The 11,854-nt window shown below is 40.8% G+C and overlaps 2 protein-coding genes across 2 annotated transcripts in view; both read right to left on the reverse strand.

The window, feature by feature from the left end:
- The window catches only part of LOC133546985 (zinc finger protein 180-like), a 20,420-nt gene extending 11,873 nt beyond the window's left edge, over positions 1-8,547 (reverse strand). Inside the window, exon 1 of the mRNA XM_061892832.1 lies at positions 8,050-8,547. Coding sequence (XP_061748816.1) covers positions 8,050-8,224 — 175 coding nt within the window. The 5' untranslated portion in view covers positions 8,225-8,547. The remainder of the gene's footprint in view (positions 1-8,049) is intronic.
- The window catches only part of LOC133546986 (gastrula zinc finger protein XlCGF8.2DB-like), a 119,001-nt gene that overhangs the window by 39,177 nt on the left and 67,970 nt on the right, over positions 1-11,854 (reverse strand). The window lies entirely within an intron of this gene.

The following is an 11,854-nucleotide window of genomic DNA, read 5'->3' on the forward strand; positions in this document are numbered from 1 at the left end:
TGTCTGATCTTGAATGGGATTGTGCTGAAAATTGTAATTTTCCTGAAGGAACTCTCCTGACGGAATAAATAAAGTACTATCTATCTATCTAACAATAAAGGTGACGCTTTAAGCAGGGATGCACCGGGTTGCAAGTTCTGTTTTACACCTTCCCTGCTTGTCGGCTCCCAGACCGTAGTCGAGGAGAGCAGGGGAGACCTTTCACTTCGGAATGATGAGGCCATCAATTAGTTACAACTTGCTCACTTTATTTATAATTTCCACAGGGCACAACCGGACATCCAACATGCTATTGACAGTCCTGCACATGCTAGCACTACCTCTCTTAACTTGCCCACTCACTTACTCGTCACGTACCCCACATACTGCCATTCTTAGAGGAGCACACACCGAATGCTACTATCACAACAGCTGCTTTAAAGGGGAACATTATCGCCAGACCTATGTAAGCGTCAATATATACCTTGATGTTGCAGAAAAAAGACCATATGTTTTTTTAACCGATTTCCGAACTCTAAAAGGGTGAATATGGCGATGTAAACGCCTTTTCAATTGTTCGCTGTCGGAGCGATGACGTCACAACGTGACTTTAAAACGTAAAGCAATCTGCCATTTTCTCATACACATTACACGCAACAAGTCAAATCAGCTCTGTTATTTTCCGTTTTTTCGACTGTTTTCACTACCTTGGAGACAATATGCCTCGTCGGTGTGTTGTCGGAGGGTGTAACAACACGCACAGGGACGGTTTCAAGTTGCACCAGTGGCCAAAAGATACGAAAGTGGCAAGAAATTGGACGCACATTTTACCGACGACAGCAATGCTACGACAGAGATGGCAAGAATTTGTGGATATCCTGCGACACTCAAAGCAGATGCATCCAACAATAAAGTCAGAGAATGTTGTGTCACATGCGGTTTGCATCTTCCTCCGCTGCGGTTCCACCCAGAGGGCCCGCTGACAGCGCAGCCGGACACGCCCCCACGCTCATCAAGCGGACCGCGCCCACTCTCCGCCGCAGCTGGCCGCAGTCTACACCTGTGAGTGACGACGTGAGCTGCTTAAAAGACCAGTGGACCCAGGGATCCTGGCGGGAACTTAGTTATCTGTTGAAGTACAAACTCTCCGTCACCTGCAAAGTGAGCTGTGCGTCTCACTCTTCTCCGGATCTCCTTCGTCCTCAGATTGCTTCCTTCGTCCCTCGACTCCTCGCTTCCTTCCACGGACTACCCTGCCTGTCTTGCCCTTATTGGACTGCATCGCGTCTCTCAACACGCACCTCCAACACTTTGGTAAGACACTCCAGTTAATCTATACACACATAGTCTTACAACACACTCTTGGGTTTTTTGACACACACATCATTCTCTAGTTTATTAGTATTGTTATTATTATTATTATTATATTTTGTATTATATATATATATACTATAATATATATATATATTTTTTTACTTTGTATAAGAATAAATCTTTGGACATTAATGCCATCTGGTGTCCGTCCGTCACGTCTTTAGTAAACCATAACAGAGAAATCACAACGGTGAGTTTTGTTGATGTTATTGACTTATGTGCTAATCAGACATATTTGGTCACAGCATGACTGCAAGCTAATCGATGCTAACATGCTATTTAGGCTAGCTGTATGTACATATTGCATCATTATGCCTCATTTGTAGCGATATTTTCATCCAGCCCTTCCCTCCAACCACATTTAACGCCAAACAAACACTTACCAATGGACGGATTTAAGTTGTACCAGTGGTCAAAAGATGCAATCGTTGGTTAGGTGGCGATCGCCGAATTCGTCCTCGTTGCCGCTGTCTGTCGTGATATGATTAAATAGCTTCAGTTTATTCTTCAATTTCTCTTTTGCTATCTGCCTCCACACTCCAACCATCCGTTTCAATACATGAATCGCTTACGGCGCTGAAATCAGAGTCTGAATCAGAGCTACTACGCTATACTTTTCTGTGCTATCCGCCATATTTGTTTTTGTTGGCTTCACGAAGTGACGTCACAGGACAATAGGCGGGTGGCTATAACGACGGTTAAAATCAGGCACTTTGAAGTCGTTTTTTGGGATATTGCGTGATGGGTAAAATTTTGAGTAAAACTTCGAAAAATAAAATAAGCAACTAGAAACTGATTTTTATTGGTTTTAACCCTTCTGAAATTGGGATAATGTTCCCCTTTAAAACATGCCTCCCCAAATGCTGCGATGAATGTTAGCACCTTTGTTTCAAACTGAAGTCAACATTTAAATAATGAACAATCAGATCTGCACAAGGAGTTATAAAGAGTGACGTGTAATAATGTCATTGTTACACCAGTCCTGCTGTTCGGTCCGGTGAAGACTGCTCTCATATGAAACTTATCTTAACTACATAATGTCAGTTATTTGAAGTAACACACAAATTAATAACATTGATTAAAAAATAATTCCGTTAGCAGGGCTCGAATTTAACCAAGGCAACCGTGACAAAAGCTGCGACTGCCCTTGTGACTTGCCGTAATGCCCTAAAAAATTGACCAACATCGACGACAAGAACATGCCGTGACCGCCCTTGACTTTCTAGTTCAGGAGTTAATTCGGCAGTATTTCCAACTAGGACTTTCCCCCATGTCCCTTTAGGGGTGTTGTGGAAAAATGTGAATGCCTGCCGAAAACGTATTTCCTTCGCTGAAGCTGCAGTTTTGGCTTGGTCTGTCCACAGCGGATTACTAGGTGTAAGATAAACACTTTATCTTCCTGGTTATTGTGTCGCTACGTGTTTGACATTATTTAAGACTTTATCGTGCCCGGGAAAGGACAGTTTGCCTCTTCTGTGGTATTGATGAGATTTAAAAGAGTGTTGTTAGTCCCATGTTGATGTGATAAAACCTCTTTCTCGTTTGGAAGATACACACAGCTGTAACTGTTATTTCTTCCTGCACATGATAAATATGTACAACAGGTTTGGATGTATTCATTTATGTAAAATTGTCATTAAATGTAATATTGCCTGACAAAAAGTGATTTGACGTAATATTTTGATATTTACACATCGCATATTTACAGAAGCATATTTTACTATAATACCCTTATGACCATTCCATATATCAAAATCAAGTACCTACTGTACTGTTTACTTGTTTAAATTCCCTTTTAGAGCAAATATCTACCCAAATGGACACTTTGTTGTTGACAAAAATGTATTTTAAGTAACATTTTCATATTGACATATCTTCCATCCATCCTTCTTTTTTCTACCGCTTATTCCCTTTCGGGGTCGCGGGGGGCATATCTTATCTCTGCATATTCTACTAGAATACCCTTATGGGCCTTACACATATGTAAATCAAGTACCTACTGTACTGTTGTTTAAATACCCTTTTTAGAGCTAAAAACTACCCAAATTGCCATTTTGCTGCTGCCAAAAATTGATTCCAGATAATATTAACAATAATAACAAAATTGTCAGAATAATTGTACATTAGTTATAACACAACTTTGTGTTCCATTAAGTTCAGGTCCCCTGCTAGAAGACAAAAACTGTATTTCATCTTATCAAACAAAAGGCTTGTAAAACTCCACTGTCTGCGATGGGATGCGACATGGAGGTGTCGGTTTCTTTAATCTATTGACAGCCACAGGAAGACCTTGTCCTGACCCGAGATCCACGAAGCGGAGAGGGAGCAGACCTGACGCAACTCCAGGCACCTTTTCTTTGAACTGTTTATGACTGAGTGCAAAAGCTGTGTACGGCCCCCCTCCCTTTAGAAACAGCTGCAGCTATGTAATCAGAAAAGGCCTTAAATAAAAGAGGACGCGTGGAACTCCCTCGTCAAAGCGTGGTGGGAAACTGTACAAAGTTGCAGCCCAGACGTTTCTCCTCATGAGCTAAATTGAAACCTGTCTGTGTTTGATTTCTTTGCTTCTTGTCTTGTCTAAGATATACCATCGGTGTTTGAACCTGATAAAAATATCAAAGCATTACTCTAAAACACAACATTATACATTCTGAAAATGTAAACGATAGCAAGAATATACCTACATATTTCAGAAAATTTCACTAGCAAACACTTTGTTTTAAAGGTTTTTACTACCTTTTTTTCAGCCCTTTAAGACACCTGTGAGTTAGGGCTATATAAATAAACATTGATTGATACTGTACAAAAATTCTAAATAACTGAAGAAAAATCACTGATAAACACTGGAAAACTGTCACTGAACGTCTTAGTGTGATGTCATTCTGTTACAGACAAATGGAACACAGTTTCCACATGGTGAGGACATTGATGGTCTGACTCACTGTCTTACGGATCACCTCAACTTCTGCCTAGACGTGACCTGCCCTGCCAAGACTGTTCGGTGCTACCCTAATAACACACCCTGGGTACACACAGGAGGTTCAAGCTGTGCTCAACAAGAAGAAAGCTGCCTTCAGGAGTGGAGACAGGGAGGCAATGAGAGCAGCACAGCGGGAGAAGAAAGGACATGTGAGGAAGGCTAAGGACAGGTAGCCAGGGACTGCAGATGGAAATTAGCTATATAGCTATAATCTGGAACAGACCATATCTGTCTTTGAGCTTAATGTTTCTGTGCATTGTCCCTTCAAATAAAGACTAAACTAAGCAACAGGAAGAAGGTGGAGCAGAACAACATGAGGGAGGTCTAGTAAGGTGTGAAAACCCTCACAGGCCACAAGACAAAGACCAGAGCAGTAGGGGGGACAATTGAGATGAAGAACTTCTTCAACCGGTTCAACCAGCACATGTCCTCCCCACCCCCCACTCCTCATCGCAGCCACCCCCTCTTCTTCTCCCCCCCAGCCATGGTTGCAACCCCTTACTCTTCCACCTCCACCAGACAATAGATGGGTTTCCGCTAGCGGCGATTACCCATAATCCTTCGAGTCAGCCGCCATCTTGTGTGTCAAAACTTTGTTTACTCGTCTGCGGCAGTTTTCTAAATATATTTCCACACTTTTGCAGCAACAATGACGTCCACTTCGGGAAATTTGAAAGAAGTCGTAAAAGTTCCCTACAGACAGACGCTAGATGGGGTTTGCAAAGCCAGGTATTTACAGAAATGGAAGGATATTGGCGATAAAGATCCGTATGAGATGGGAAAGCACGAATTGAAAATGTTATCCGGATATAAGTTACGCCGACATCGTCAACTATTTGGTGAACAATGTTAGTGCCTACACTCTGGATGAGCTCAAGGGCTACAAGTCGCTCGAAGCGTACAATTACTTTGTGTGTGGATGGGTACAGGAAATGAAACTGGCTACAATGGAAGATAAATGTGTGCTCATCGCTGGTGTTCGTCACTCTCAGAGATCAACTGATATGTGTTTGGTGCCATGGGTCATATCAGAGAAGACGGGTCGTGTTTTATCAGGACACTGTACATATATGGCAGGTATTGGCGAAATATGTTCACATGTTTCTGCATTGTTGTTTGCCATTGAAACGAGCGTCAAGATGCGGGACAACACGACAGTCACACAGGAAAAATCTAACTGGCTACTTCCATCTGCAGTCAAGAAAGTTGGGTACAAGACCATACAGGACATTAACTTCACATCACAAGAGAAAAGCTAGACAAGGCAATCGTATCTGGAGATACACCGGCACCATTAAAACAGAGGAAACTACCGGAGGTACGGAAGGGGACACAAGATGAACTGTCAGACTTGTATAGAGAATTAAAATCCAAACGAAAAATTAAGCCTGTCTTACTTTCTCTGATTCCAGGATATGCTGAAGACTATCGTCCAGAAGCACTTGATAAATAGTACCCAAAAGTATTTTCAGAACTATATGATTCTAACTATGCAACTGCATAGTTTAGGGTTACTTGATTTAATTCATTCAAATTTTAATAAAATCGTCCAAAAATAAGCAGCGATTGCCTATATTATATATAGAAGGTTATATTTGTGCAACAACAACGTCAGACGTCGAGCGTTATTAAGTACAAGCACAGGCACAGTAGTTCCTCCTATGTTTTAATATCCATTCTAACCATAACACATTTGATCATCGATACAGAGAGCAACATAATTCAAAGTACCTGTTACAAAATGATCAGAGCAAACTTTATAACGTCGTTTTGCTGGATCAGGGGTAAATCCCACTCGATTGATTCTAGCTAGCCACAGGTTGCTCCTTTCTGTCGACAGTTGCTCGGTTTCCTTTCCCTGTTTTACTATAACCTTAGGGATATCGTAGTACTTTGTTGTTCTTTGTCCTGAATTGGCGCGGTTTACACAGCCCCAAACGACACGTGTGACCCATTCTCACAAAAATAACAACGGAGGCGTCCTTGGTTACGAGTGTTTGTTTTGACGCACAAGATGGCGGACAAGGGAATTGTGGGACGGGTGTGACGTCATCGGAAACCCATGTATAGTCATCTCTGTGGACCAGATCAGAGGTCAACTGAGGAAACTGCATCCTAGAAGCTATCTGATGCGCACCAGAATCTATCTGATGTGCACTGCGTATTATTTAAGTACAGTCTTTTATTTTCCTACTTGCAAACACAGTGTTACTGTTCAAACTGTATGTAATGCAACAGTATTTAAAATTATTTAATATACTCTTTAAATAATGTGTCTTCCTTGTTTTTAATGAATAATTAAGGCCTACTATGCTACTGTATTTTAATGCTGTTTATGATGGTGGTACTTGGAAATCCAAGTATTTTCTGAGGTGGTACTTGGTGAAAAGGGTTAGACAACTACTGACGTAGTGACATTGTAAACTACATTGGCAGACACCATTTTGTTGTACCCAAACAGCGTCTGCTCATACATCGCGCTTCCAACGAGATCTCCCCTTCGAGTAAAAAGGTTCCACAAATGTTCACGTTATACCATCTCATCTTATTGTCCATCATGTGAATGTTTGAAGTGGAACTAAATGGGATCTCTGAAAGGGGTACACATTATTACCAAAGCAGGGCCCCCGTCCACATATACAATACTAGTACATATCTGATGAAAAACAACATTAGTTTTGTTTTTTTAATTATAAGTGTGCCAAACCACCTCTATTTGGACATTATCTAATGCAGGGGTGTCCAAAGTGCGGCCCGGGGGCCATTTGCGGCCCGCAGCTAATCGTTTACCGGCCCGCCACCCATTCTGCAAAGATTGCAAAATTGATAGTATTGCAATTCTTCATTTTTTTTTTCCATTGCTCAAAACAAATGACAAAAAAAATCAATGTTATAATGAATTATTACTTAAAAGTTATCACTTTAAAATGTTTTGTATAGAAAAAAATATTGCATATGTTGTGTGGTTGTCATATAAAAACATCAAAATTTGGAAAAAAGAGCATAAAATAAACAAAATAATAGTTCAAACTTAAAATTGACATATATATCAGAAGTTTATCTTGAAATTTAAGTGTTAAAAGTAAAAAAAAAAATCTAATAAAAATGCATCACTTTATGAGTGGGGAACCTTTCGGATCTCAAATATATTTAGTAGGATTTTATTTGACTTTTCACTGTGATTAATCAAAAATATTAAATAATTAAAATCAATAATGTCCTGCATTATTGATCTTTGAGGGCTTTAATTGCTAAATAAAGAAACTCTCCTGAAGGAATCAATAAAGTCATATCCATCTATCTAAATACTGCATATTTCAGTTTTACTATAAAAAACAAAGTTATGTTTGACGGAAAAGGCATAAAAGCTTATTTGTTTTACTTTATATCAACCTCAAGTTGATATAGAGATTTACTGTAAGCCTTAAATAAAATAAATACAATAATAATTTGACCTTTTTTTTAACATTTTAGTGACTGAGACCCTCTATGCTCCCCAGGAGCCCTAAGGATTAAAAAAAAATCCATATATTTTGTTATGGTTTGAAAATGAAAAATATCAAAATGGCCCCTGCATGCTTACATTTTTCCGTGTTCGGCCCTCTGTGGAAAAAGTTTGGACACCCCTGATCTAATGGAAATGACTGCTGCAAACACGTCATGTTCATGATGAAATATAAAGTTAGTAAAAATGTGAGAGTAAGAAGTAAACAAACCTGTTCTGTGTAACACAACTTGAGGTTTCTTGAAAACAGCTTCCAATAGTTGACGTAGTCTCTCGTTCTCTTCTTTTGTCCGAGAAAGTTCCTCTTTGTACTCTGCTATCGTTCTTTCACACATTTTCACACAACAAAGTTCTTCCTCATACTTTGCTATCGTTCTTTCGCACATTTTCACACAATCACAACACTTTACACTCACACTTGATCTTAACTAAGCGATGTGTTGATCAAATCCGCGTCTCTTTGTTAGCGGCTAACAAGCTAAGCTAACTAGCATGCTAAGCTAATTGGCGCGCTCAAACAACTATCAAGCTAAGCGGGCCTAATAATCTCCAAATGTGGCTGAGACGAGTGGAGTTTATCCTGACACGGAAGATGAATAAAGTGTAGTTAGTAGCGATGTGAGGAGATGTGCCGAGGCTTAGAAGCGTGTGTGGAGAAAAGGAGGACTTTGCCGCAAAGCGCATGTCTTCCAAGCATGCGTCCGTAGGGGCGGGGCCAAAGAGTCATAGTTGTGATGTTTTGGGCTAGGGAGTATAAGAACTACACTACCCAGCATGCAACAGTAGTGACGAGCATGCGTGGTAGCCCCGTGAAGTGGTGTCGTATGTCGTCATGCGGACAGCTAGAATGTGGTTATGAGCACGCTGTGTGAGTCAACGTTGAACACGCCTCGTCTGCATTTATTACAATTAGACAGACAATACAATAAATGCATTAAAAACAGTACTAGTTAATTATTCTCATACATACATGATTTAAAGTAAAATACGGTTTATATATTTGAAATATCATTTTTGATTGATTGATTGGTTGATTGATACTTGTATTAGTAGATTGCACAGTACAGTACATATTCCGTACAATTGACCACTAAATGGTAACACCCCAATAAGTTTTCAACTTGTTTAAGTCAGGGTCCATGTTAATCAATTCATGGTACAAATATATACTATCAGCATAATACAGTCATCACACAGGTTAATCATCATAGTATATACAATTAATTATTTATATTATTTACAATCCGGGGGGTGGGATGAGTAGCTTTGGTTGATATCAGTACTTCAGTCATCAACAATTGCATCAACAGAGAAATGTGGACATTGAAACAGTGTAGGTCTTACAGTAGGATATGTACATCCAGCAGAGAACATAGTGAGTTCAGATAGCATAAGAACAAGTATGTACATTAGAACAGTGGTCCCCAACCACCGGGCCGCGGAAGAATTTTTTATAAAAAAAAAATAATAATAATAATGTTTTTTTGTATTTTTTTTTTTAATCAACATAAAAACACAATATACACTTACAACTAGTGCACCAACCACAAAAAACTCCCTTTTTCATGACAAAAACGTCCCTTTTTCATGACAAAGAAGAAAAAAAAAAAAAGAAAAAAAAAAGGTTTGTCCCGGTGGGATTTCTCCATCAGTTGCTTGTCACTCCTGACAGCTCTTTCCGCAAGTCCATTCGACTTGGGAAACTCTGGGCTACTGGTGGTGTGGATGAAGTCCCGCTTCTCAGCATATTTCCTGAATTGCTCACACTTGTACTGTCTTACATTATCAGATAGCAGTATGTGTGGTGTACCGTGCAATGAAAAATGTTATTTTCATTTTGAAAATTACAACTGTCGCTGTGATGTTTTGTAGAAGGTCAATTTCAAACCATCCAGAATAGGAATCCACTATCACCTGGTAGTGTTGTCCACGCCATTCAAAAATGTTTGTAGCAACTGTGGACCACGGAAGGTCTGGAACTGGATGGAGATGAAGTGGTTCTTTTTGCTGATGTGGTTTTGTGCTGCTGCACACTGTGCAAAAAAGTAGTTCTTTAGTGATGTCTCGTGACATTGATGGCCAAAAGATGATACCTCTTGCTCTGCGTTTGGTCGCTTCAATGCCTGGGTGACCTTTGTGTACAATCTTAATGTACTCTTTTGTAGTGACGTTGGAATGACTGCTTTCTGCCCTTTCATGACAATTCCATCTTCCACAGTGAGTTCATCTCTGTAGGGGAAGAAAACTTCAATGGCAGGCTGCAGCTGAGTCTTTCTGGCAGGCCATCCACGCTGGATAACTACACTGAGTGTGCATTACTTCAACCTCCTCCATGTGCTTCTTGAGCTCTTCCAGGCGGGCTGTAGAAATGTAGCTCACAGACATGATGTCGAAAGAACTACTATCAGATGGGCTCTCACTGTCTGTTGCATTAGGGGCTCTTGAAAGAGTGTCAGCCAAGTACATGTGCTTTCCTTTTTGTAGATTAGGCTTATGTCATAGCTTTGCAAGCGTAGCAGCATCTGCTGAAGACGGGCCGGGGCATTGTGAATTGGTTTCTTCAAGATAGTCCCCAACGGTTGGTGGTCAGTTTCTACTGTGGTGGCCTTGCCATACACATAGTCTCTGAACTTGGTGCATGCAAACACAACAGCTAGTAGCTCCTTCTCAATTTGAGGGTATTGACTTTCTGTTTCTGTAAGGGCGCGGGATGCAAAGGCTACTGGCCTTCCATTTTGCATGAGGCAGCTCCTAGTCCAAAGCATGACGCCTCACAGGTCAGCCTGACTGGCTCTTTGACATCTTAGTAGGCCAATACTGGTGGAAAGGAGAGACATGCTTTCAGGCGGTCGAAAGCATCTTGTTGTTGCTGGAACCAGCACCATGCGGTCTCTTTGTGAGTCAGCTTCCTCAGTGGCGTTGCGATGTCACTGAGGTTTGGAATGTGCTTGCCAAGATAGTTAACCATTCCCAGGAAACGGTGAAGTGAAGTGACATCTGTGGGAAATGGCATGTCTGTGATAGCAGCAGTTTTGGAGGGGTCAGCTTTCAAACCTTTACTTCTGAAGATATGACCAACGTAGTTTACTTGGTCAAGTCGAAATTTGCATTTCTGCATGTTGAGTTTGAGGTTTATTTCCTTCACACGTTCAAGCACCTTTTTTGGCTTCCGATGATGATGTCATCGACAATGACTGAGCATGGATATCCAGCAAAGAGCTGATCCATTGTGCGCTGGAATACTCCGCTTGCTGAGTTAATGCCGAAAGGCATGCGAAGGAATCAGTAACGTCCAAAAGGAGTACTGAATGTTGTCTTCATTGAGGACTTCTTGTCCAGGCGGATCTGCCAGAATGAATTTTTTGCATCTAGCACTGAAAACATTTGTGCTGCTACCTCCTCCACACTTCTCATGGGGTGGTGTGGCCGTTTTAGTGCTTCATTTAAAGGCCTACTGAAAGCCACTACTACCCACCACGCAGTCTGATAGTTTATATATCAATGATGAAATATTAACATTGCAACACATGCCAATACGGCCTTTTTAGTTTAATAAATTGCAATTTTAAAATTCCCGGGAGTTTCGTCTTCGAGACATTGTGTAATGATGACGTGTAGGGAAGACGTCACAGGTTTTTAGGATGTATGAGCGCTGCACACACACACAGCTAAAAGTTGTCTGCTTTAACGGCATAATTATACAGTTTTTTGGACATCTGTGTTGCTGAATCTTTTGCAATTTGTTCAATTAATATTGGAGAAGTCACAGTAGAAATATGGAGTTGGGAAGCTTTAGCCTTTAGCCACACAAACACACAGTGATTCCTTGTTTAAAATTCCTGGAGGTGCAACTTTCCTATGGATCAGAGCGCGGTCAAGAGAACATGGATCCCGACCACATGTCAACCAGCAGGTTTCAGTGGGAAAATTGTGGTTAAAAAGTCAGTTCTTACCGGAGAAAAGCTGAGCTTGTGCCATCCATAGCTGCCGTCAACTCCCCTGAGACACTGCGCGTC

The sequence above is a fragment of the Nerophis ophidion genome, unplaced genomic scaffold, assembly GCF_033978795.1.
Source record: "Nerophis ophidion isolate RoL-2023_Sa unplaced genomic scaffold, RoL_Noph_v1.0 HiC_scaffold_56, whole genome shotgun sequence".
NCBI lineage: Eukaryota > Metazoa > Chordata > Actinopteri > Syngnathiformes > Syngnathidae > Nerophis > Nerophis ophidion.